The sequence below is a fragment of the Eulemur rufifrons genome, chromosome 3 (genome assembly GCF_041146395.1).
Source record: "Eulemur rufifrons isolate Redbay chromosome 3, OSU_ERuf_1, whole genome shotgun sequence".
Taxonomy (NCBI): domain Eukaryota; kingdom Metazoa; phylum Chordata; class Mammalia; order Primates; family Lemuridae; genus Eulemur; species Eulemur rufifrons.
Genome location: NC_090985.1, coordinates 27,451,777 through 27,479,602, shown reverse-complemented (window position 1 = coordinate 27,479,602; position 27,826 = coordinate 27,451,777). Strand labels below are relative to the sequence as shown.

At 40.1% G+C, this 27,826-nt stretch overlaps 1 protein-coding gene across 5 annotated transcripts in view; it reads right to left on the bottom strand.

The window, feature by feature from the left end:
- The window catches only part of TRAPPC9 (trafficking protein particle complex subunit 9), a 604,744-nt gene extending 577,277 nt beyond the window's left edge, over window positions 1-27,467 (bottom strand). For 2 of the 5 annotated variants that reach the window (XM_069465951.1, XM_069465952.1), the window contains exons 1-4: window positions 26,874-27,461; window positions 16,479-16,624; window positions 14,005-14,133; window positions 5,597-5,623 (exon numbers count right to left, since the gene is read on the bottom strand). In XM_069465951.1, the coding sequence (XP_069322052.1) occupies window positions 5,597-5,623; window positions 14,005-14,133; window positions 16,479-16,624; window positions 26,874-27,457 (886 nt within the window). In that variant the 5' untranslated portion in view covers window positions 27,458-27,461. Of the gene's footprint in view, window positions 1-5,596; window positions 5,624-14,004; window positions 14,134-16,478; window positions 16,625-23,963; window positions 23,985-26,873 lie in introns of all 5 variants that reach the window. The other 3 variants (XM_069465949.1, XM_069465953.1, XM_069465950.1) reach the window with 3 other exon arrangements.
- Window positions 27,468-27,826: the final 359 nt, after the last annotated feature.

Genomic DNA, 27,826 nt, shown 5'->3' with positions numbered 1-27,826 from the left:
CAGCCAACTTTAAATACACACAGAGGAGAGGCCTAGAAATCACAGTTCCTATTAACTCTGACACTCAGTCAATATAATGAAAGGAAAATCTTTACCCAGGAGACAGTGGAATTCTGTGCATAAGGCAGGATAAACTCAGTCCAAACTGCATTAGATACAATGATAATTTTTTAAAAGAATTCAAAAGTTAGAACATTATTGAAAAGCTACAAAATGCTCCAAAAGATAGAAACATATGTATATACACATATACACACACACAAACACATATACATATAGAAGATTGTTCCCATGTCACATGCTAACTTACTTTTCTTTACTCGTGGGCACTAATTACTTTAAAAGAGGCAAAATATTTTAATTATAACAAGTAATCCTTATTATACTTTGCTTATCAAATCTAGTTAATAAATTTATTCTGCTGTGTAACTATAACATATCTATAAACTTAATAAAAACATCTTTGCTTTGCGGAACTGTTGTCAAAACCCCAGGCTATTTTAATAGATCTGAGAGGTATTTCTATATTATCTTTTCCTGCTAGTTTTTTTTTTTTTTTTCCTCATTAGGGACCTCATCTCTTCATTCACCTTAGAGAGTTCAGTGTAGGTTTGTTTTAGGTTTAATGCAGGCAGAATCATTGCTCCTGTGAAACAAACAACAGACACTGTTGTCAAAATTCTGTCATTACAGGCAATGATTCAAGAGCATCATGTTCTAACTAATCTGCTGGACAATAAGGAACTATGCTAGACACTATGAGGAAACAAAATGAAATAAAAGGAAGACAATGATCCTATTCCGGAAGGGCTTACAATCTATGTCAATACTGCACCCCCACCATTGGTTAACAAAATGGAACCAATCAAATACTTTCTTTGAACTTTCCATAGTCATGATTCTACTTTTAGAGTGATGACCAGAAAAGGCTTAATTATGACTTTGTCAGGTCAAATAGCAATCATCATAGTGGAGAGTAAGTGATGCAGAAATGAACTCATTGTAGTTTCCTCATCTATAGACTAGGGATAACAACAGTATATATCTATTTGAATTGTGAGGATTAAATTGCTCTAGATGTAAAGGATATATAAAATACCTTAGATCTTAGGTAAGATACCAAAAGTGCAGCAAGAAAGAAAACATAAACTGGACTTAATCAAAATTTAAAATTAGTATGTTTCAAGGGATACCATCAAGAAAATGAAAAGATACACAGAATGGAAGAAAATTTTTGCTGCTCATGTGTCTGATAAGAGACTTATATGCAGAATATAAAAAGAACTGTTACAACTCAACAATAAAAAGACAAATAACCCAATTAAAAAATGGATAAAGAATATGAACATTTTTCCAAAGCAAATATACAAATGACCAGTAAGCACATGAAAAGATGGTCAACATCATTAGCTATAAGGGAAATGCAAATCAAAACCACAATGAGATGGCACCTCATACCCACCAGGACAGCCAGAGTCAAAGAGGTAACAAGTGTTGAAGAAGATGTAGAGAAATTAGAACTTGCACACATTGCTGGCAGGAATGTAAAGTACCGCAGGCTCTTTGGAAAACGATCTGGTAGTTTCTCAACAAGTTAAACATTGAGTTATCATATGACCCAGCAATTCCACTTCCTACACATATACATAAGAGAATTTAAAACATATGTCCATGCAAAAACTTATACATAACTGTTCATAGCATCATTATTCATAATAGCCAAAAAGTAGAAACAATGAAAATGTCCATGAATAAATGGACTAGATAAACAAAATGTGGAATGTCTACACAATGGAATATTATTCAGCAGTAAAAAGAAAGAAACTATTGACACATGCTACAACAAGGATGAACCTTGAAAACATTATGTTAAAGCCGCCCGTCACTAAAGAGCACATATTTTATGTTGCAATTTATATGACATGTCCAGAATAGGTAAACCCATCGAGAAAGAAAGTAGACTAGTAGTTGCCTGGGATAGGGGAGGACAGAGGAAATGGGGAGTGACTGCTAATGGGTAGGGGGCTTCTTGTTGGGGTGATGAAAATGTCCTAAAATTGATTGCGGTAAGGGCTGCACAACTCTGTAAATATACTAAAAACCACAGAATTTTACACTTTAAATGGATGAATTGTATCAAAGCCTTTCTTTTTTTTTAAGCACCCTAAAGGTCCCTAACCCCCAGGCTACAGACTGGCACTGGTCAGTGGCCTGTTAGGAACTGGGCCACATAGCAGGAGGTGAGCTACAGGCCAGGGAGTGAAGCTTCATCTGTATTCATAGCTGCTCCCCATTGCTCGCATCACCGCCTGAGCTCCACCTCCCATCAGATTAGTGGCGGCATTAGATTCTCACAGGAACTCGAACCCCACTGTAAACTGAGCATGTGAGGAGGGATCTAGGTTGTGCCCTCCTTATAAGAATCTAATGCCTGATGATCGGAGGTGGAGCTGAGGTGGTGATGTTAGCACTGGGGAGTGGCTGCAAATACAGATTATCATTAGCAGAGAGGTTACATTATGGTGAGTTGTATAATTATTTTATTATATATTACAATGTAATAATAATAGAAATAAAGTATACAATAAATGTAATGTGCTTGAATCATCCTGAAACCACCCCGCCACCCTCCGGTCCATGGAAAAATTGTCTTCCGTGAAACTGGTCCCTGGTGCCAAAAAGGCTGGGGACTGCTGCCTTAGTGCCTCTGGCATAGTAAGTGCAAATTGCTAATTTTTATTACAAGAAGAAACTCCCCTCAACATGAGTATGGGAAAAGCAAATATGAGTTCAGTAAAATTATCCAAAAGATCATTTTACTTGAAGTAGTTGTTGCAGGTACAAGAAATGTTTAGAAATAACAAGAAAAAAAGAGTTTAAAAAGGAATCATTCCGGCTGGGCGGGGTGGCTCACGCCTGTAATCCTAGCACTCTGGGAGGCCGAGGCAGGAGGATCACTCAAGGTCAGGAGTTCAAGACCAGCCTGAGCAAGAGTGAGACCCCCGTCTCTACTAAAAAAATAGAAAGAAATTAGTTGGACAACTAAAAATATACAGAAAAAATTAGTCAGGCATGGTGGCACATGTCTGTAGTCCCAGCTACTCGGGAGGCTGAAGCAGAAGGATTGCTTAAGCCCAGGAGTTTGAGGTTGCTGTGAGTTTGCCTGACGCCACAGCACTCTAGCCCAGGCAACAGAGCAAGACTCTGTCTCAAAAAAAAAAAAAAAAAAAAAAAGAATCATTCCATCTAAAATGCAGAGAAAGAACCCAAAGTCCTAACTACTAGAAATGCTGGGAGGAGAAGCTTTGGGCTTAGGATGAGTAGTGGAGGGAGCCCCCAAAGACCCTCCAACTCTTGTCCTTCTGGTTCTAGAAATAGTTATAGGAAAGACAGATAGAAAAAAAAATTCTGAAAGTTTGCTTCAAACATTATACCCATTTAAAACTCAAAAATAAAATGAAAATGATGTAATTTTGTGTTACCTTCATGTGAATGGGTTTTCTATGGAGCCAAACAATTGTATTAATATAACCCCTGAGAGAATTAGCTGTTCAGATGTAGAGGCTCTGAAGAATCCAATCACAGTGCTCCTAGGAGTTGTGAAGATTCCCCTCCAACACACCACTGACATCCTGGCAGGGTTTAGATAGCAGAGGAGGGACCAATACTTAAAAGACAGGTAAGTTATGTATTTAAACTTTTCCATTGGAATAATATTGGTATATGTTTATGTCATCATTATTTGTATTGGAATGTGCTTTTCACAATAGGTTATTTAGGAGCTGTTATGTGGCGGAGGCTAAGAAAAGTCAGTGGGACCTTCTTTCCAGAGATGGAAATCTTCCTAGAAAGCCTGTTAATGAGCTGTCATTGAAATTTCCTAAAACAGCCAGATACTGTGGTTCAAAACATCTAGAAAGAATGTAAAAAGTTAAAAAGGTAACCTGGAATTCTCCTCTATCAGAAAAACAAGTGGTAAAGGTAACAGGTGAAGCCTCTTCCAGACAATATAACCTATCGGTAATAAATTGATAAACATTTTAATTCCTGAGTTGTAAATACTTAAGAGTATTAATAAATGATCTTTTAAAGCTAAAAAAAAAAAAAAAGACAGGTAAGATTTTAGTAGCAGGTCAGTCCAGATACAAAGGCCCCTGCTAGCAGAGGCCAGAAAGCACAAGCTGCCAGTGGGAGCTGCCTGGAAGGTGGGAACCGAATGTGGGCGAGAGCAGAATCTCATCTCTTTACTTGCTCAGCCTTGGGTGAGTAGAAGTCAAGTTCACACTGTTCTAATTTGGGACCATTACAAAAGATGGCGTCCACGCCAAACACTGGTTCCTGGGTGCTTTCCTGGTGGTTTTCACCTCAATAGGAGGATCTTGGCACACCTCTGAATAACAAAGCCCTACAGAATCATCCTCACTTTTACTCCCAGCTCTCTTAACTCAATTTTATTCCTATACAGCTTTGTTTGGAAACGTTTCAGAAATAAAAAAAATTATCCCTTTTTTATCTCAACAAATGACTGATGTTTTGTGTAGCTCTAAGCTACTCCTACTTGTGTACACATCTAATTCTCCTACAACTAAAGTGATTGACACATTGAAATTCAGTATTTTATATCAGGCACAATTAGCCAGCCTGGGCTCAATAACTTGTAATGGTCAAACACCAATACAAATACATTCAACGTCAATTTAAGTTTTCATCAGTTTTGGCTGGGGGCCTTCAGTTTCTCAGTCACATGAAGCCTACAATGTGCCTGACTGTGTCAAGTTGTTTTCTCATCAATAACTCAGGTCTCCTGAAAACAAAACTAAGCATTTGTTGTCTTTCGTCTACACTTTCCACAAACCCTGTGAGGAAATTTAGCCATCAACCTAGAAAGAGAATTGAACACAAATGTTAAAACAGAAATCTGCAAGCCTGAAGCAGCTTCATTTCAGAATCAAGATGCACAATGAGGAGAAAGTAAATGTGCTGGTCACTAAGCCTGTGTAAGCACAACTACCTGGCTGTGCTTCATTTTCTTATTTATTTACGCTGTCATTGTTTTTGATAAAACCAGAAAGTAATAGAGCTCATCATGACATAATCACTGTAATAAAAGAGATTTTTGCTGTATCAATTACAGAAGTTTATTAAGAGGGGAAAGGAAAGGCCCGCCTGTGTAAAAAATGCAAAACGTCTTTCCCTGTTAAGAACACATAGACAAAATGCAGCAGAGAATTCAAATTCATGTTGTAGGGAACACAAGCCATAGAATCAGAGCTAAGCCATTACTACAAATGAATTCAAAATTAACAGGATACACATGCTCAATGCATTCAAAGAATTAAAAGTACAATTCTCAAATCATTGACTTAACCATGCTAGAAGAAGAATATTCCTCTTCAACAAACAACATAAAGCAATAGGGCACCCCATCAAACAAGGACCAAATAACAATCACGTTTTTAACAGTTCTGATTTAAAGTTACTTAAATCAGAATGTTCCAAAGATCATAGTCCAGAAATTTTAACCATTCATTCACACCACCATGAAACAAGCACTTAAAAAAATAACCAAAAGAAACTGAACACATAGATCATGTACCTGGATCAATGAGAACTTCTTGTGCCCCTGGAAGAAAGAACAGATTATGGTCTTTTATTTGGAAAACAAAACTACTTTTAAAGATAACTAATAAAACACATTTCACAATTCACATAGCCTTGAAACCTGAGAAACCTGTATGTGATCAGAAAAGCAATTCTGAATAATAGTATGTTACATGTTTGGTGCTTTTTTGCCTCAGAAGAAAAAAAAGAAAAGAAAAGCTACCATTACTCATATCCCAAACAAATCTGGAAAGCACCTCCTCACCTCTTTCCCTCCCCACTTTCTAAGCTCATGCTCTCAACTCTTCTTAACACATTGACTGCCACACTAGAAAAAAAAATTGTTCCCTGGGGCCAGGATGTTTTATCAAAACAAAACGATCCTTTCTAATTTGTTATTTTTTATTGTTTTCTGTGCATGAGTTATATGCAAGGCAATCCACATTCTTTAAATTACATTGTCAATATTAATTTTAACAATAAGAACATCAATAAGTAAGATTTTCACAAACCAACTGCAGAGTTTTGCTTCAGGAGGCCCTGGGCTCAAAACTAGCCTGAGTTAAATACAACTCACATGGCAGCCAGTATGTTAAACAAGTATATCTTATTTCCACAAACAAGTCAAGTGACAAAGGAATATTATTTGTGTAAACATATGTCAGTATCTGGAGTGGGAGAGAAAGAAGAAAAGGTGCCAGGAGACTATGTGGAACTTTGCACTGCCCCTCTAAAAAGTCTCAGTCTATCTCTGTGTCTGTCTCTCTCTCTGTCTCTCTCTCTCTCACACACACACACACACTGAACTACTGGATACTTCATCAGGCTAAGAATTTCCAACTTTTAGAAGGCAGATTTGTAGTTAATTTAAACTACTATGGTCAACAAGTTTTTGAAGACCTTGATCATCTGCTATCCCAAATATCAGTGAAATCCAATTAGATTTCTCTGTAGAATGTAATTTCCTATCATGGCAAAACACACCCCAATAGATACTACTTCTAAGAGTTGTGTTTATTGTTAGCTATTATCATTCTTTTTTTTTTTTTTTTTTGAGACAGGGTCTTGCTCTGTTGCCCAGGCTGGAATGCAGTGGTGTCATCATAGCTCACTGCAGCCTCAAATTCCTGGGCTCAGGAGATCCTCCCGCCTCAGCATCCTGAGTAGCTGGGACTATAGGTGTGTGCTATCATACCCAGCTAATTTTTTTTCCATTTTTTTATAGAGACAGGGTTTTGCTATTTTGCTCAGGCTGTATTATCATTTTTAAACATGTTAAGAAGATTCAAAAAGGTATATCCCAATAAAATGTATTCTTATTGAAATAGCATATTTATTTGTCTATATTGAGAATGGGGCCCATGATTATGGTGTTATTAAAGAGCTATTTTGTTTATAGCAATCTGTTTTTAAGTACAGACTAAAAATCACTGCAATCTTGAAACCACCATTAATATAAAAAAAATATGTGTTTTCTATTGAATACCACCTCTATGTCAAACATAATGCTTGACAAATATCATGGGTGACTCTCAGAGCAACCCTACTAAGGATTAATAGACAGATATTATTAACCCTGCACTGCAGATGAGGAGATGGAAGCTCAGCGGAGCCAAGGAACGCCCCACCACCACACACCCCATGACACCATGGCCTGTGACAATGAGCTGACAGATCTGCACAGAGCAGATATTCAGCTACATGGAACCCTGGAGAAATCTGGATTTCCAGATAACCCCACAAACTTCTTCTTCTGTGAAAAACCTGATCAATATATTATTCTATGCTGTGTCCTTTAAACAGGGGATAGGACTGAAATTTCTGATGCCTCAGAGTCATTATCACTATCATCAATCATTTGATTATCAGTATCATCAGGCCCTAGTGAAACGATTTCACATTAACCAAACTCAGAAGAGACTGATGTAGGAAAACTGGAGGTTTAACTTATTAATGTAACAGGAGACATAAAATTATCAATCAGACCAAAATATCAGGGTTCAACACTCAGCACATTTTCTCCTCAAGGGCTAAATCCCAGGCAGGAGGCAATGTGGCAAGGATGAACAGAAGACCAAGAGGGCTTTTCTAGATGAACTTGATGGACTAAAGTTCCGTTACAGGGATAGATCTGCTGCCTAGACAAACGATTAATGCAAACCACAGTGCACACCTATGGACAGTGGCCAAGACACAACTGCCAATGCTTGCATAACTTTCCCTTTCCCACCCTTGCTAGGCTGGCCAACCCCTGACCGATGTACAGACATACACACAGAGCTATACATAGGCTGATACCTCTAACACACAGAGCTATAGATAGGCCAACCTCTGGGAGCTCAGCTACACTGCCAGGGTTTAAGTCCCAGCTCTTCTACTTATTGGCTCTATGATTTTGATCAAGTTACTTACCCTCTCTGTGCCTCACTTGCCATATCTAAAAATTGGGATAATAATCTAACCGACCTTATCAGGTTGTTGTGAAGATTAAAAAATTAAATTGGTTTATGTAAAATGCTTAGAATAGTGTATACCACGTTTTAAGTGCTCAATAGGTTTTATCTATTAAGGTGATCTTACAAATCTCCATTCCAATCATCTTTTGTATTTCCTTGCTAGTCTAAGTCCCAAAGGATATCCTTAATTTCTCTATTTACAAATTCTTGGAGAGCAGCCTTCTGGTCCTCCCATGACCTGTTTAAACTGTGGGGGAAGCCGCACTTGCTCCCCACTCTTCTGGTTTCCCTAATGAAGGCTTTTCTCTAAACACTGTGGCCCTCTTGTCCACCCCTATTCCTCCCCCACATAAATGGAGTGAGTTATGAAATTAGTGAGTTGGAGAGACAAGCTGGGCATGTGAAACCCTTCTTTTTTCCGTGGGTGCTGGCTACCTTCAGGAAGCACATGGGATGCTCTGCTCCCCTATGCCCTAACTCTGACAGGGAGAGGTCCCCTCATAGGAGGGCCTACTGTGGTCCACAGCTGCCTGGGACTGGCTCAGTCTTTCTAAACCTGGGATACAGTATTAAGATACTCATTTCCCTGTATCCCTAAAGTTGATGGAGAATGTGGCTTTCCCAGTAATAAAGGTGACATTTTGATTCTCTACCTGTTTACTCTTTTGCCTCATGTCTCAATTGGTTGTTAGAGAAAATAGAAGTGTTATTATTGGGCCCCTGTAAAGCCCAACATATACTAATTTGCAAATAATTCTGTGACTTATGGTAGGTTCAAGATGATTCTATTGGCCACATTTCTAATGCTGCCACTAAAACATGGGTATAGGAACTACGGACCCTCCACAAATATTTCCCTCGTTTCTTAATTGGTCTTTCTTCATAAAACCATTTTTTCCTATTTAATTTCTTAATAATTTCCAAACAAACTGGAAAATGATGGCTTTGCGCAAAATAATAAATAGCTAACGGTTATGAGATATTTTGTGAGATGACCACTAAGCTTAACATTTTGCATACATTCTCTCTAATTCTCACAATTCTACAAAGCAGATATTAGCAGCCCCATGTCGCAGATGAGAAAAAAAACTCTGAGCAAGAACTGACTCAATTAGCATGACTAAGTGGTAGCAACTGCATTCAAACACAAGTCAGCTGAACTAGGCTTTTTCCACAATACCAAACTATCACCCACTAATAAGCATACAACAGTGGGTTCACTACTCAGGGAGTTCAATATTCTTTTCAGGTTTAAGGTGCTCCAAAGACAGTTTCTATCTCTTTTATAAAATCATGGCTGACTGGTTTCTAATATTGGAAGAAAAGTCCAATCGCACCACTGTTCACACAGCATGCCTGAAATTTTCACGCTGAGATGACAGAAGAAAAATAAGATATAACTAGAATACTTTTTCCAGGTATCCACATATAATGGACATGGCGCTATTCTGAAGCATTAAACAAAAAACAAAAAACAAAAATCAAATTAAAGAAACGTTGTTTGTCTTCTTTTACAAACAGGAAAATTACAAACCTTAAAATAATTGGTGCAACAGCGCCACCTATGGCCAGCCAAGTTGCTGAAAAAGATGCAACAAAATAAATTGCTGGTATAATAAGAAATGATCAGTAGGGTTTTTTTTTTTAAATAGGATGCCCAGAGACTATAACTAAAAGCTCAACTAGTGCATACTGAATTCTGCTTTGGGGAAGGGAGTGGTATTCAGCACTTAATCTGAAAACTTTAAAATCCCTAAATATAAATAAAAGACACAGATTCACAGAAACTAATCTTAGAACAGGAATCTTGGGCATCTGGTCCAGTCTCTTCATTTTACACATAAGGAGGCTGAGGCCCCGGGAATTTGTCCTTTTATCGACCAGTAGCAAGGCTTTCTCTTAGTTCTTGCATTTGGGGGGTGGGGGGAATAGGCCCTTGCTATGTTGCCCAGGCTGGTCTCAAACTCTTGGACTTAGGCAATCCTCCCACCTCAGCCTCCCAAGTAGCTGGAATTATAGGTGCAAGACATCACATCCAGCTATTCCTAGTCTTGGTATTTTGTGCTATACCAAAAGCTACCTTGATCTATACTAACTCCAAAGTCATAAAAGTCATGTCTGTATTTTTTAATCAGTAAATAGTCTAAGTGCCCTGCAAAAAACTTCCCAAAGGTCTGGCAACTATTAATCACATAATTTTGTTGAAATACAGAAACATTTACTTGTATATTAAAACAGCATAATCTATTCAATGACATCCCTTTTTATTCCCTCTATTTTATAAAGGAAAAGTGGCAGATGTCAAATCAACATTTCTATTATTTTAACCTATTCCAGGTAGAGGAAAAAAATCAAAATTTTCTTCAATCACAAAAAAGATACGCTAATTCCCCAAAAATAGCTCGATATGTCAATTTTTGTAAATTTAACAGCTCTGGTCAACTTCTGAATGACAAATTCCTAGTAATTTAAAGGTTTTACAGGATGATTATATGGCAATATGAATTTTGAGTTGTAAAACATGTTCTGCACAATTTTTAAGTTATTTAGCAAGGTAATTTAGCTATTGCCTATCTTACTAGAATAACACTGATTTCATCAAAACTTCATACTACATTACAAAAACATAACTGAATCCAAATCACTTTAAATCACATTCATATACATTACATATGTATGTACTGAATATGCATCAGAAATAAACCTCCATCCTCATTATGCAAAGTTGATGCTTCTTACCAACTTGTCACTGTGACGGCTCATTTTTACTGAGTGCCCCTTAGGTGCTTTCTATACATGGCATCCAACTCTCACAACCATACAAGGTTAAGTAACATTATATTAATCTCACAAATGAGGAAATATATTTACGCCATAAAAAATAAGGCTGACAAGTCCCAAATCCCACAAAACTTATATATTCATCATCAGGAAAGAAAGGAGTGTAGATTTTTACTTTCAATTCACTAACAATCTTTCCTTCCACATTAAAGACTACATAAAGCCAATTCAGTATAACTTTTTCTTTTAATAAGCATCACTAGAGAAAAACAAGCAATAAGTCATTAGCAATGGTTGGATTTTTAAAGCCATTTTTTGCACTATCATAATTTTTAATGTATTATTTTTAGCTCTTACAAAGCTAAGAATAAAAATATTACCATTTTAGGTTTTTAGCTGAGAACAAAACATTTGTAAAAGGCATAATTTCAATCTGTGCCACTTTGTCCCATATTCTCACCGTTATTTCTTCTCCTAAAGCCTAGTCAGGCTTAGACCACTAAATTCTGTCATTTATGAACTCGAGTTTCAGGCAACCAGTCAAGGGGAGGCTGACTGCTGTAGCAATTAAGAATGCATACTTTGCAGTCAAACCAACCCAAGTTCAAATCCTAAGTCTGCCACTCACCAGCTGAGTTATTTGGGGCGTTTACCCACCCTCAGTCTCCTCACCTGCATAATGGAGCCACTGATACCTACCCTCAAATGCCTGCTGAGAGGTAAAACTTAGCAGAAGCATTGAGCACAGCCACTGGCCTATAGGTGCTGAATAATTCACAACTATTTTGATTAATTACAATGATGACTAAAAAGTAGAAATGACCATAAAGAAGAAACATTTATAAGTCAATGATAAGCATTTTCATTTGGATTGATTTCAGAATGTGCTATTAACTTTTAAACAAAGTTTTGTCCATTAATTATAGACTTCATCTACGAGTCTCCAGAATAAAGAATTAGTGGCCCCATCCTTTGAGTACTGTTTAAATTTTTATAAAAGTAAAACAAAAGGAGAATTAAAGCAAAAAGAGAAAGGGACTACAGAACTGTTTTTTACACTAACTCAATTCTAAGAAGGAAAAAATTCCCTTTTCTCAGAGGAAACTGCTGGAAAATTACGCAATCTGGATCTGAGATGTTGAGAGTCTTTCAATAGTATTCCTGAATTCATATGACTGTGTGACAATCAATTACAATAATATTCATAATAATGACAGCTGCTAACATTATCAAGTACCAGGCAAGGAGTGTTCTGGGCCCTTTGTATGTGTGTCTCATTCAACCTTCACCACAACCCTATCAGGTAGGGAGTATTATTATCTTTCCCATTTTACAGATAAGGAAACTGAGGGACAAAGAGATTTAAAAACTTACTTCAGGTCACATTGATATTAAGTGACAACTGTATTTCTGCTGTTTTGCTGCTGAAAAGGGAAGCTGAGGTACTCATTCCATGAAATACAGGGGAGGATGTTCAATAATCGGTTTGTCTGGTCTTCATCTCAGGTAGCAGATACCATAAATTCCTGACGTGAGATGAGGCTGCCACTACAAACTGACTAGTCTTGAGATTAATATCCAAGATATGACAATATATCTGTCCCTGATATCAAGGCTGTTAACAGATCTGGACACTGTACTGCTTCAAAGGTAGTCAGATCATTACCCAGCTTGTAAATGAGAGTCACTGCCCTTGCACTTGTCATCTGGATGTCACTGGATATTCTTCCCTGCAGACTGTCTTCAACAGTACAAAGCTCCCAAGTTTTTTACACTATGCAAATCTAAATAAAGAGATTTCTCTACTGCAGATAGAGCAGTTTTTCAACTTCTTTAAACTTTCTTTTTCTATATTCAGAAAAGGGAAAAAATGAAATGTTACCCTAAAAAGTTTCAGTCTCACTAACCACATCGGTGGGATAGTCTCAACACATTTACAACCCTTCAAACCACAGTTAAAAAAAATTTTAAAAAAAACACCTCTAACAAAAAGCACTCCTAGAGAGTACAGAAGATTTTCTTTTAAACAAAAAATTACTCCTGCTTTCACCTTTCCAAGTGTGTTGGAGATTTTAGCACTTGCTGCCTGACTAGAGAAAACGGTGAAACTTAAACTGCTGTTATCTCATACCAGAGTCAGCAATTATAACTACAAGGAACAAATACAGGTGATGAACACTGACAGAGCGCACCTCACCTCGAGTCAGATCAAAGCACAGGAAATGAGGAGCAGGGACATGCCTGTTTTAAACCTTCAGACTTTGAATTGCACCTCCCAGCCTGCTTCACTTTCCTCTCAAATAACTGAGATACCACCAATAGGAAACTTCTGCTGAAGAATGATAAAATGTCTTCAAGAATCATTATAGTTCATCTAAGCAGGTGTACATAGAGTATACCTGGATTAGAGGGTGTGGCTACAGTAACAAGCTCATAAATGTATTCTCTGCATTCTTTGCTGATCATGGGGCATGATACAATATAATTTACAGAAAAAAAGAAACTCAAGGCATTTCCCCATCCAATATACATTAACTACCTTTTGTTCTCTTCAGGGGAAAAAATATCTAAAAATCTCATGGACCAAAAAATACCCAGCAGTTTTGTGTATGGCCTTGAGCTCCATATTCGTTGTTATCTCTGTGACCTATGCAACATGATGACTATATCCTGAACCATTAATGGCAAGTTCATTCAGCATTCATGGGTCTGCTCCTCCCAAGAAGTTTTTTTCACTTTTCATTGGTGCTAACAAACATAAGGAAAACAAATGTAACTCATTAAGAGAACTTCATCAACCAAGAAAATAAGAAACAGCCCGCAGGCCCTGAATTAACTGCTAAAGTGACTTCTGGGGCTAGCTTCACCTAGTACACAGAAATTGTGAAAAAGACCCAGACACAGAACCTCAAGTCTGTTGTATCATAAAATTTTATGTAAATGTTCCAAAAATCAACCACTGATTGTAACCCATTAATGATATTCAATAAGATCAATATGTATTCAATAAAATCAGAAGAAAATGTCTCTTGCAAGATTTCTGACAATGGATTTTATACTTTATTCAAACATTAATCAGGCCTAACTCAGGAAAAAGTAATAAATTGCTCCTGCTTTCTTTCATGACTGCACATGAATACAGCGGGCAGAAAAGAGTAGAGCTCACCTGGTCGGTGTCTGTTTGCTGCTTCAGCAGGAAGTGAGCTGCCCTGGGACTTCCGAGCTCCACTCTTACCACCGGTCCCACCAGGATAGTGATAGATGACAGAAGCTGAACACAACCCTTCAAGGGCAGCTGGGCATTAAAAAAAAAACAAAACAGTATAACTAGTAATGTTACTGGCCCATCATTAGCTCAAACTCCAGTGGCTAACAATGATTTAAACTGCTGAATTATTTGGAAATGCCAATTTCCCCCAAACAAAGATAAAACCTAAAGATCACTAGTTTTGTTGCAAATAGGAACTTGCCACCTATCTTCCCCATGCCCGCGCCAAGGCTGGCAACACAACATTCTTAGACCATGCTCCAGGTTTCACTGAGGAGCTGAGGGCACATGTGAAACAGGCCAGCCTCCTTTTCATTCATGTGACCAACATTTTCACACATACCGTGTGGCAGACTCTATGCCAGATTCTGAAACTACAGAAACGTGTAGCAGAAAGTGCTCTAATATTTAAAAGTAATACCACCAAAGCGGTGCAGAATACTTTTCCATACCACATATTCTAAATGCATCTGTTCCTTTCTGGGCTGTAGCAAACACTCGTAGATCTACCTCTGCCTCAAAGGCAGCTGGTACCTACCTGTTACACATCTCTCATTAGCAGTTACGTCCTGATACTCTCAAGCTATGCCACGTGTCTTGTAAATTGTGCTACTGTATTCATCCTTATCATCTTTATTCATTAATTCAGTAGTTCTTAAACTTTGGGTCTCAAAACTCCTTGACACTCTTAAAAATTGCTAAGGATTAGCCAGGTCCAATGGCTCACACCTGTAAATGCCCACACTTTGGGAGGCGAAGGCAGGAAGATAGCTTGAGGCCAAGAGTCCAAGACCAGCCTGAAAAACATAGTGAGATCCCAGTCTCTACAAAAAAATTTTAAAAATTAGCCAGGCATAGTGGGGTGTGCCTATAGTCCCAGCTACTCAGGAGGCTGAGGTGGGAGGATAGCTTGAGCCCAGGAATTCGAGGCTGCAGTGAGCTATGTACTATAGCCTGAGTGACAGAGCAAGACCCTACCTCTAAAAAATAAAAAAATTACTTATGACCACAAAGGATTTTTTTTATGTGGTTACACCTATACATATTCACCATATTGGAAAATAAAACTGAGAAAAGGATTTAAATATTTATGTATTAATTCATTTTAAAATAATAATAAGCCTGTCATGTCTTAACATTTTTATGAAAAATAATTGTTTTCCAAAACAAAAATACCGGAAGGACAGCATTGTTTTACATTTCTACAGATGTCTTGAATGTCCGAATTAATACAAGTCAGCTGGATTCTTCTGTTTGCTTCTGCATTCAGTCTGGTGTGATGCCCGGAGTCAGGCAGCCACTGGGCAACTCCACTAACCCTGTTTTCGTCCTTACTCTCACAACACTCATTTAACAAGCATTTATAGGAACACCTACAGTATGCTAGGGGAGGGACACACCCAGATGAAAACAACATAGCCCATGCCTTCCACTCCCACCCCCAGGAGACACAGTCCCTGAAGGGGAAAAAAACACATAAACAAGCAATTCCAGCACCGAGGATCAGCTCCAACATAGAGTTCTAGCTCTGCCTCACTGCCAGGAGGGGTCAGAAAAGGCTGTCCTTTGAAGTAGATTTTCCTCTTTTTTTCTTTTAATATTTAAAGCTGACATATCATTCACATATCATAAAATTTACCCACTTAAAGTGTACAATTCAGCAGTTTTTAGCATATTCACAGTTGTGCAACCAACATCACTATCTGATTCTGGAACATTCTCATCACCCCAAAGAGAAACGTTATACCCATCAGTAGTCACTCTCCATTCCACTGCTCCTCTGCCCCTGGCAACCAGGATATCTGTTGCCACAGATTTGCCTACTCTGGACGCTTCATGTAAACGCAATCATACGGTATGTGGCCTTTTGTGTCTGGCTGCTTTCACTGAGCACGATGTGGGCAAGGTTCCTCCCTGCTGCAGCAGCATCAGTATTTCAGTCATTCTGAAGGCTGAATAATACTCTGCTGCAGGTACATACCACATTCTGCTAATTGATTCATCATCTGACATACAGAGGAGGCTTTGAAGAATGAGTTAGGAGATGAAGTCCATGGGGAATGGCATTCTTAGCAGAGGGTAGGATGTGCTAGGAGGAAGGAGGAGGAAGGACAGGAGCAAGGACACGCAGCAGTCGTGGAGGAAACTCATGTGAAGTTCCTCCTCCAGAGGACGCCGTGCAGGCCGGGCAGAAGTGGTGGCAGAGGAGGCAGGGAAGTCTCCCCAGGTGACGACTCCTGGCCACCAGCACAGGTCGGCTGCTTTCCTCCCTCATCCTTTCTTTTTAGAGACTTTTTTTTTCCTGCTCCCTCTTATTTCAAACAACAGTTGAAACAATTACATATTAGATCATCTTCACCAAATAATCTTACCTCCAAGCCACAGAAAGTCATTCACCGAGCGGAGAAGTTCCACCGACATGTGGTAATGCACTAAGGAGTCCTGCAGCATCCCCGCCTGAAGGCATAAATCCCCCACATGTTTTCGCATGCGCCCTTGGCACCGCTTCTTGTAATGTCTAAAAAATAAAATGCAATGAAAATGCATCATTATTACTATATGACTCCCACCCAAAAAGCACACTGACTAGGCACTATTCAATTCTCTTGCTACTAAAAAATGCTAAGAAGGCAACATCAGGCTCTATAATTGAAACCAGCAACAATCATTGCCAGTGATGTGAGCTAGAGTGGTCCTGACTTCAAAAATTGACTGCCAAGTGACTGATTGAAGGGGATAGGTATATGGGACTTCTACCATGTATTTATTTCACTTAGACAATATTAAAATAGGATATTTCTTTTCAGATTTTCCAATTGCAACATTAGCATAAGAAAGTTTATGTTTCAGCTTTTTGAAAAATCAATTATGTTCCACTTTCTTAACTTCAAACCTATTACTATTTTATAAAGACAGAGATGCTGCATATTATTAGCCAACCATTTGGCTTTAGGAAACGAGACCTTTATCTTCACTATTTCAGAGCAAGCTTTAATAATGCTTTCAGAGGGCAGGGCCTGGGATGCTCACTAACAGCTCTTTAAATATTGGCAAGGATATGCTATTAAATAATGCAAAGGCTTCTAACTCCATATCAATTCAGAAACCAAAGCAACTGTACCAAAATCTTCCTTTACCATTTTTAAATATTTCTAATCTTTTAAATATTAAATTTCTTAAGAGATATGATTTTTTTAAGAAGAATAGCAGCTGTATTAAATTTTCCCTCACCAAGAAAACAATCTTATTAAGAATAAAACCCCTATGGAAACCCCCTACTGCTAAATTTGACTGGCAAAAAAAAAAAAACACCATGGAAATCCAGAAGGTAAGAAGTTTCTAACTAAATGAATGTTATTGACAGATCTCAATATGCAGTTAACTCCTATCAGGTCTAACTCTAACAAGTTCAACACTCTTGACTACTCTGGAATTTAGCTTTTCTGTCCCAAATATTGCTTGAACCAAGATCATGACACAAGGCAGCGACAGAGGGAAGAAGAAACGCCAGCCTTCATTTGCCTTCCTCCTAGCCACCAGGCAGTGTTAGGACGGCCTCTGCTACCACCCCTCCTCCTAAGAAAATGCTCCATCTGTGCTGCTCCTGCCATCCCCAGCAGACAGCGGTCACCCTGACAGCCCCTATCTGGTCTGCGACCCTCCCCACTCTGTATGCACCCCTCTTCGCTGCTTCTACACACACAGCCAGAGGGGCCTTCCCAAAGCACAAATTATGTCCCTCCCCCACTTCAAACCCTTCCAAGGATCCCCGATTCAGTCCTTACGGAGAAACATGCTTCACGAGTGACTGCACCAACTTGCCCGCCATGGCCTCCCCTCTGACCAATGCTCCCTCGCGCTCCACAGCAGCCTCATCTGCAGCACCCAGGCTCCATCTGCACCTGCCTCTCGCCTCTCCATTCTTCTTTGGGCTCATTTCAATGGCAGTTTTTCAAGGAAGCCTTCCCTGCCTCCAGCCTCTGCACTGTGGGTTAGGTGTCCTTCATGTGTTCCCAGAACATTCTATACTGAATCAATTTCTGACATCTATAAGCTCCAAAAAGGCGCGTATGTTTTGCTTACTATTGTATGCCCACTCCTCTCCCCTAGATACTCAAAATATGTTTGTTATGAATAAACAATCAAATGGATGGGTCTCAAAGGGACAGACTGCTCTGGCCCATCCCAATCTCTTCTTTCAGCAGAGTTGCCAACAGAAGCAGAACCAAGAATACTTTCCCCAAAGGTTACTCCCTGCTGAAACCCCTCACTGCCTCCCTCTGTTGTCAGTTTTAATAAAAACCGAGCTCCTCCAAAGCCCTCCATGACCAGGCTCTCTCCAGCATCCTCCCTCGCTGAGGCAGCCCTCTCACCCTGAACTCTAGGACATGGGCTGCTCAGGGCTTTTCAGCACACAGCACTCTCCCCAAGCCCCAGCCTCTACCCAGGCTGCTCCTTTCACCTGAGACACCCTCCTTGCCCCTTTGCCTGGCTAACTCTTACTCTGTCTTCAGAACTTAACATACAGCCCACTTCCTCCAGGAAGTCTTCCCTGATAATGTCCTTGGCTAGGTTCCCCTCCACAACAGGACTACATAGTTACCACATGGGTATTTGTTTATCCCCTCCATTAGGACCATGACCTCTCTGAGGGCATTTGGGAAGAGGATAGACATGGTAATAGGGAAAGAGGGGGCCAAAGTTAAAATCACAGCCCAAGCTACAAATTCAAGGATTTGTCATATGCCACTGGATTTGTTGGGGGGGGGGCAGTTCAATTTAACTACTGTGAAAGTTTCTTACTCTAATATCAACATAATGTACTATGTAGCCATTCCTATCTTCACCTGATATAAATAAGAGGAGAGAATATAAACTGCACGGAATTTCAGGAACTGTGCTCCCTGCGCTCCTGAGAATATTACTACATCTAGCTACAGACATGCAGCCGAGCGCCACTCACTCTCAAAGGCAGACGGTATTTTGCTCACTTCGTTGGTGTGTTATCCTGCTCTAACCATGAAAAGAATTCAGCATCTAAATGGACCTTTTGCTCCTCTGGTAACATAGCTTCCAACTCGCAATACATGGGTAACTTTATGAATACTACCATTATATTGGCTCAATATATTTTCAGGTAGACTTTTTAAAGACTTTACTCCTAACCAATTAGACAAAGATTTGCTTTAAAGCATCCTGGCTTGACTCTTCCAAAGAAGGAAATTATAACATCTTCACATGAATGTGCAAATCTGCCATAGCAAAGTACAGCCCAGAAAATTTCAAAAATAAAAAGTATAACCATTATGATAAGAAATAATTTGTTTTGAAAACAAGACTTTTACAAAAATAAGTCCTATAAATATGCTAATAATTTTTCACATTAATGTCAAATGATTCAATAAAACTATATAAAACATTTTAAATTATATAAAATAGAATGAATCCTAATACTTTGGGGGAAATCTCCAAACACCATACAAACAAAATTCTACCTAGATTTACAGATAGTACATAACTCTCAGAGTACTATATATCCCAGGAATGGATCATCTCAAGATTATAAGCAATTCTGTTATAATCCTTTGAAAAGCATAGTAATAAACAGCTAACAGATTATCCAATTTCTAGTTAGCTATGAAACGAATAAAAACTAAAAAGTTTTAAGCCAATTTTGGCAGAATTAAGAACATAAACTGTCTCATGAAAACTTTTTTCAAAAAGGCATGGATCCTTTCTTCTTTGAAAATGGTGTCAGTTTTTTTAGATCTCTCTAGAAGCTCTGAAATCTTAGAAAAAAAAAACTAATGGTGAACTTGAAAGACATGGGCAACAGAATGTAGCCACAAAAACTTGAATATGCTCTCACTACTTCAAAGAACGACCTTTATGTTATTTCCTTATTACCACTATACAAGTTATAAACACTAGGTTAAAAAACTGGAATTAAGGATTGCTAGAAAAATTAAAAAGTGATAGTCCCTTAATTCATAAAATGAATTATAGCTAAATCATAGGCAAAAACCTTACAGCCTCCACAAATAAAGGGAAACGCATCCTTTCTAGAAATTGTATGAAAGTATCTAATACATAGCCTGAAACATAGTACAGAAGGCACTTAAATTGTATTTCCTTTGTGTACTTGACACTAATTAAATTTCAATGAAAGATATTCAATTAAAGGCTCCTGATTAGGTAAAAGAAGAAAATGTTTAATATTTTTGTGATTTTAATACTATTTTTGTGGCTCAAGAAAGCAAAACCTTGGTATTCCAGTCCAAAACACAATTTACTTGCAAAGAAGTTTATATATTCAAACCCAAAGAAAAGCTAGAGCTGCTCAACCGAAGTCTGCAATTAAAATCCAAAGTAACTTTAATAAAGAGAATCTCTTTGGGGGTGGTAGTGGTATTATATAGTTTTAGAAGTCTTTAGAAGCATAATTAAATAATGGCTACACCCTATAATTTTTCACTAGACTATCCTGGTATCTTAGAGTGAGGAAATCTTTGATTACGTGCATCATGTAAATGCAATCAATTAAACATACTAGAAGCTTCCCAGGTGCTACATAGCTGAAGCTCCAAAGCAAACAACCTTTAGTTGCAAGACAGCTCTAAACAGAAAGTTAAAAATGCAATGTTTTATACTCAATTTCAGATGCTTTATGGGCCATTAACTAATACTACAACTTGCCTGATAAAGAAATGAAAGCAAATTGTCGGTGCTGATTATCTCCATCTAAAGTTTTTACACTAAAGTTGGATATTAAAACATCATTCTATAAAGAAAGAGTTTTAAGTTTACCCTAAAATTCATGTTAGAAAGAAAGAAAGCTTATCAGGGGAGAACTGAAAAGCTTTTATTAAAAGTTTAGAAGTGCCTTAGTTTTATTTTGCATATGTGCATTATTTGCAACCGTATCATTGTAAAAGTGACATGAAAAAGTTCTCTCTGGGATGTAAACCACTTTGATGCTACCTAACCTTCAGAGAAGTCTAATCTTCATGAAATTGATCTGCAGCACTTAAGCAAAAGAAATTTTTCTGAAAGGGTCCAAAACTGATCTACTTTACCGTTCCAAGTATAACAAGGAGGTAACAGAGTTAGTAGAGAGAAAATGCCTTTAAAGCCTGACAGTCCTAAGTTTGATTCCTGCTAAGTCATTTACTAGCTGTGCGAAGCTGGACTGATTACTTAATCACTATAAGAATGCCTCCTACTCTGCAAAATGGGCCTGCTACCACCCACCTAGGATGGCATAAATGTGACATAAATGAAATAGGAAGATGTGGTGGCTAACTAGTGCCTGACATATAGCCATGCTAGTTTCCCTCCCTCTCCCCTTTTAATTGTATTACCCCCTAGTAAGTATTAAGCCTCTGATGGCAGCCGTCTTATCTGTTCTTGTCTCCACCCAATATGGTGTCTTACACTTAGAAGGATCAAAAAAGAACTGTTTCCTCAATAGTTAACTACCAATGTTCATAAGAGGTTTTTTTTTTTAAGTCTGTTGTTAAAAAAAAAGAACTATTCCAGAACTATCCAAAGTCTTTCTCCCAATTCTCCCTCACCTCTCTCCTCAGATCCCCAACCCAATCTGTCCTTTTAAGTCCATGGAAAAGACAGCCTGTTCAGCTGGGAACTACCACCCCTCATGCCTTTCTCCCCTCCCTCAAGGATGAATCAACTCTACCTTCTCCCCACTCCCACTCAAATGTGGCTCCTACGTGGGCTCACCTCCTCCATCCTGCTGCCAGAGCGATTTTTCTAAAACACAAATGTGGCCACATCATTCCCTTCAGATTTCTTTAGTAGCAACCTCACACCCAGCACCTTTCAGATAAATGGCAGCTACTCCTGAAACCCAAACTCCTTAGAATAATATACAAAAACTCCATGATCTTGGCTTTCCGCCAACCTCTTGGTCATGGTGAGTACCCAGGGGTTAGCCAGGTACCTTCCTCCTGCCTCAGTCTGCATTCTCCCTAGATCAGCTCATCCATATTGATGGTCTTAAATACAGGCTAAATACGCCCATGTGTATGTCTAGTCCGACTCCTTCTCCTTATTCAAATCCAGCTGCCTCTTTAGTATTTCCACTTGAATGCCCAGCAGGCATCTCAAAAACACCTCCCAGTCTTCCCCATTGTAATAAGCAGCCCCACCATATACCTATTTGTTCCCTTCAGAAACCTGAGTGTCATACTTGGTTTCCTCTTTCTGTCATCATCTTTCCTTCATCTCTGTCTCTCAAGTATATCTCAACTTGCTTCCCTAGCACCTACCACAGCACACAGAAGGCACCCAATAAATGTGTGCTGAGTCACCCTGGAGGACACTCGCTAATGAGGGAGGTCTCTCCTGGCACAGGGCACTTAGGAAAGGCACTTGTCTGTCACACAGGAGGCTGAGAGGACAACCCATGGCAAGGATTCACAGTTCTCCCGTGGTCTGGGCTCTGAGGGGCCTAACGTCCAGAAGAGCTCCTGGGTAATGGTCTTAGCAGCACACCTGCCAGAGGAGGGCAGGGGAGGAGGGAAGCCCAGGCCGCTGTCCTCACATCTACCCTGGGATCCAGCAAGCGGCAGGAAAGGCCCCACAGCCCAGGATAAAACAGCCATCCCAGGATCCCCGCCTGGCATTTTCCAAGCTGAATGGTTTCAACTTCTTTTACTAGCTACCTTCATTTATTTTTTGTTCTCCCACCCTGGAATGTGGTGAAATATTTCAGAAAGTCTGGCCTATCTCAACTGAGACAAAGTAAATGAAGAATGAACGTGCTCACATTTGGACCAGAGCACTAAAGAACAAGGCTCCCGGGCAGCACGTTGGTGACAGCAGAACACAAGCGAGAACCTTTCCCTGCAGTGAGATGAAATGCGGTGGGGGGAACTAGGTCAGCCAAAGATTGTCCTGCATGGCTGACCTTGGATGCTGGAGGATCCTAGATCAGTAACACAAATGAATGGCGTGCCAATAGTGACGGACATTATCTTCAACAAGTACGGAAACAGCTTTCTTGCCTTCACAGGGTTAAAAAGAAGGTAAAGGCCTGTGCCATAGGCACAGGTGAATCACCACTCTGGCTCTGAATGCTCATTGGCAGGAGCAGAGAGGAAACAGTGGTCAATTATAGAGGTCTTCGTGCCTACAAGATCCAGGCGAACTAGCTATTTAGGAGAAGGCCGTATTTTCATGATACTTAAAAAAATTGTACTTGAGCCCTCATAAAGGGGGGCAAAAGACGGTGTCAATTTTAGGATGGCCTTTGCCCCCTTTATGGGGGAAAGTTGCTGAGGTGAAGGCAAAGGGGAAATGGCATGCTCAAGGCAAAACAAAAGAAAGGACGGCAGACCCCCCCTCCCGCAGCTCCCCTCCCGCAGCTGCCAGCACCCTGCTGCACCTTCACCCTCATGCACGTCACGGTCAGGCAGCCACAGCTGGGAATCACATGCCGGATGTGTTCTCTTAGAAGCCCAGGGCCAAGCAAGGCACTGCAGTTAGACCTTCCCAGTTAAAATATGTTGTGAAAAATCCTTCTACAGCCAACCAAATAAATTAGCATTTCACTTCCTCGAAACAAACAAAAAAATTAATAAAGCCTCATTTGTTACCAAACACTGAAGACCAAACAAGTTCTCCCACAGCAAGTATTTTAACAAATACTAAACTCTAATGGGTTATGTGCTAAAAAGGCTAAAATTAAAAAATATATTGAAAAAAAAAATTACTCAATTAACAAACATATGGATCTACACAGCAGTAAGTTTTTGTTTTTTAAAGCAATGAAGGCTATGAGAAGGCAGCACATAGGGAAATCTAGCTATTTTTAATGCAATATGTTCACAGCCTACCTTTTCAGACCCAACAACATACTCACAGGGCAGTATGATGGAAAAAAGAAAAGAAAAAGAAAAGAAAGAGGAACAGGCAAAAATTAGAAACACATAAGAACAAAAATAATTTTGATAGCTACAACAGCACAGATACAAGAACTGACCATGGGTTTTATGAGTAGGGGAACATGTAAACTTCTAGGTAAAAGACATCTGCACCTGGTGTTAGTGGGAAGTCTAGGACCTGAAGTTAGACTTATCTGTCATAGACCCTATCAGCATGGTCATGTGTCAAACCAAAACTGCACTCACATCTAGACATTTCCTATGGAGCTACAAAATACTATCTCATTTCAGGTTGGACACTTTCTCACTCCTACGAAGAGCTGCAGGTGAGAGGAAGGCTCTGTTCCTGCACCGAATCATCGCTTCCAATGACGGAGTAGTGAAAGCCACAACCGATTAACAGTTATCAAAGGAGAATGTATTTGATTTGAGTTCACTGGCGTCATTACCTCACCGAAGCCCAAATGATGACTGACGTTTACGACTGCAGTTGTCCCACTAGAGCAGAATGGGCACCATGAGGGCAGTTTTCTTTGCCGCTGTACTTTCAGTGCCTAGAGCTGAGCCTGGCACATGAAGGCTCTCAACAAACACTTGGCTATTATCCACTATGTGTGAGGCACCACATCCCAATACACTCTCTTTATTCCTGCTGAATTGTGAGCACAGATTTCAAAAGCCAAAAGAGGCTGAGCACAGTGGCTCACTCCTGTAATCCCAGCACTTTGGGAGCCCGAGCTGGTAGGATCACTTGAGGCCAGGAGTTCAGGACCACCAGCCTGGGCAACATAGCAAGATCACTCCCATCTCTATAAAAAAATTTAAAAATTAGCGAGGCGTGGTGGTGTGCACCTATAGTCCCAGCTACCTGAGAGGCTAAGGTGGGAGGATCACTTGAGCTTAGGAGTTTGAGGTTATAGTAAGCTATGATCACACCACTGCTGATCACACCACTGCACCCTCCAGCCTGACCAACAGAGCAAGACCCTATCTCTTCAAAAAAAAAAGGCAAAGGAGCTGGCATTCACTGGTGGATTTGTAACCTCACAGCCAAGAAGTTGGTGACTGAAAAATGTCACTGGTGCTCTGTGTGGCAAAGGAGGAAGGCACCAGTCAAGGGAATACCCAAACTGAATACACTACACAGCACCACTTTACAAAAATGATTACTGCAGGTAGCTGCCCACCCTGACAGCAATGTGGGTTATTCAAGAGGCATGGGAGGCATAGCAGTGGGCTGCAAGGTGAGATGGGAAGGCCCCAGGCTCTGGGGTCAGACCCAGTGTGCCCATCAGCTCAGCCATTCAGTGCCTGCCCAGATTTCTACACCTTGCTACCTCAGCCCCACAGCAGCCAAGCAGAGTAACTGTAGTAGATCACAGGGCTGCTGTGAGGATTAAACACAGATCAGGTCTATGACACGCCATGTTCCCATTCCTTAAGCCAAATACATGTTTGGGTGAGAAAATGAAAATTCCTTCCAGGCCCTGCAAAGTGCCACACACAGGTGTGACTGGGGCTACTATGTGCTTCCAACTCCTACGGCTGGACTTGGACTATTTTTCTCAATTCTGTGATATTTTCTCCTCAGACTTACCAACACCCAGAAAGTCACTGTTTGACCTTAGATAAATTCAGGAAACATACTGAGCACCTACTTTGCAGTAGGCACTATGCCAGCATGTGCATTATGCCATTTAATCCTCACCTGTGGATAAATATCTGAATCCTACAGAAGAAGAAAGAGGGATTCGGAGTGACCGGGCGCCCTGCCCAAGACCACAATGCCGGTGAGTAACACAGCTACACGGCACTCTCCCTGTGTGTCTCTGGGCACAGAGTTGCTGCCTAAGCTTGCATCTCATCCTCCTCTGCTGGACAGCCACAATGGCAACATGGTGAAACAGAGTGGTGGGCAGAGCGGAAGAAATGGCAAAGATGAATGAATCTGCAATTCTGGTTCTTAGTAAAGTTTTTTAATCAATAGCAGGCAAGATGTGAAGACTGACATTTTCCTGCTCTACCCAACACTCCTTGGTATACAGAAAACACAGACATACTTTCCATTTGTGTAAGGCAGCTCTTTAGGGACTCTCTGAGGCCACATCTGCCATCCAGATACTCTGTCTTGGGTGCTCTATAAGTGAGGAATCTGACACTGTGGCCATCAGGTGAGAAGAAAGTAGTCTGAGACATGCAGGGTGCCCAGTCAGGGAACCAGGAGATGTGGGCTCCACCTCTAGCTCAACCTGGACCTAGTTCCTGCCTCTCTAGATTCAGCACTTCATCTATAAATCAAAGGTATGAGACTGAAAAAAAGTTGTAAACTGTGCTCTAGGGTAGCAGTGCCCAACAAAAATAAAATGCAAGCCACATAAGTAAATTAAGTTTCTAGCTGCCACATTTTAAAAAGTAAAAAACAGTTAAAACTAATTTTAATAATATATTTTATTTAACCTAATATATGTAAGATAGTATCATTTTGACATATTATCCATATAAAAAATATTAGCAAGATATTTTACATTCTCTTTTCAGTAGCAAGTCTCAAAATCTGGTATGCATTTTACTCTCAGAACATCCCAACTAGCCTCAGTTGTAGTGCTTGAAAGTTGAAAGTGGCTGAGGCTCCTGTACTGGATTCAGCTCCCTGGATCCCCACTTGGGATTCCCCCCTAGAAAAGGGAAATGAGTGTACCACTAGCCCTGAAAGACTCCCCCTAACCAAAGGCTGTCCCTGTTTTTAAAAGTCATGGGTTTTAAAAATCAATGGAAAACACCTTTCTACACCTTGCTGCAATAACTTATCCCTTCTGATATAAGCAAAGAAGCCAAGGAACCCGGGTGTCTAGGTGAACTTACCTACTGTCTGTGTCCAATCCTACAAAGTCTTTTTTCTCAAACGGGACACAGAGAAGGGGGATCTTATCCCCAGATTTGTCTGTGGCTCTGTCCAGACGCTTGGACTCAAGCACAATGAAGAGAGATTCGATGAAGTCCTCAATTCTCTTCTCCACAGTCTCGCAGTCCTCGTAGTTGGGGTAGAAGGCCACGTCCGTACGGGGCTGCTCCGCAATCTCCCCCTGCAGCCCAAAGACAAAGAGCCGGGAGTCGTACAGCGTGGAGCCATAGATCTCCTTCTGCACATGGAACTTCTCGAAGGTCTGTGGCCAGTCCTTGGCCGAGAAGCAGTCTGTGATGGTGATGAGGCCCACGACCTTGCGGTGGGTCTGGAAGTCACCCCACTCATTGTTCTCGGGTGGGTAGTGGTGCCTATAGCGGATGTAGAGCACTCGCTGGTTGTCCCGCACACTGATCTGACTCACGGAGCAAATCCTCTTGTAAATCCTGAAGAAGTTCTCTTCAGACACAATGCCAACAGGCTGGACCACCACAAGCAGAGTCTGGTGGTCCTCAGCACACTGCATATAGTCAGGGACACTCATTTTGAAGTCCCTGTCCAAAGAGAAAAAACAAGGCTTTGAGATGCACAGTTCTGAATGCTGTCAGCCCACTTTGGGATGCAGTAATTCTGACGCTTACTACCTGGAAGGCAGGATAAGCCCCAAGTAAGGCTGTGAAATCAATTGTCCTTAGAGTTCTAGGTATGGCTCTCACAGTTCTTAGCACAATACTGTACTGCTGGTTTTCGGTCTCTTGGACTCAGCTTTGAGCTTCTGCAGAAATGGGGCTGTTTCTTATCTTTCTATTCCCACCACCTAACTGGGTAGTGATATAGAGTCAACGCTCAAAAATGTTTATTGGATGAATGAAAGAACACATGAATAATTGCCCCCCACCCTGTCAGCAAGATA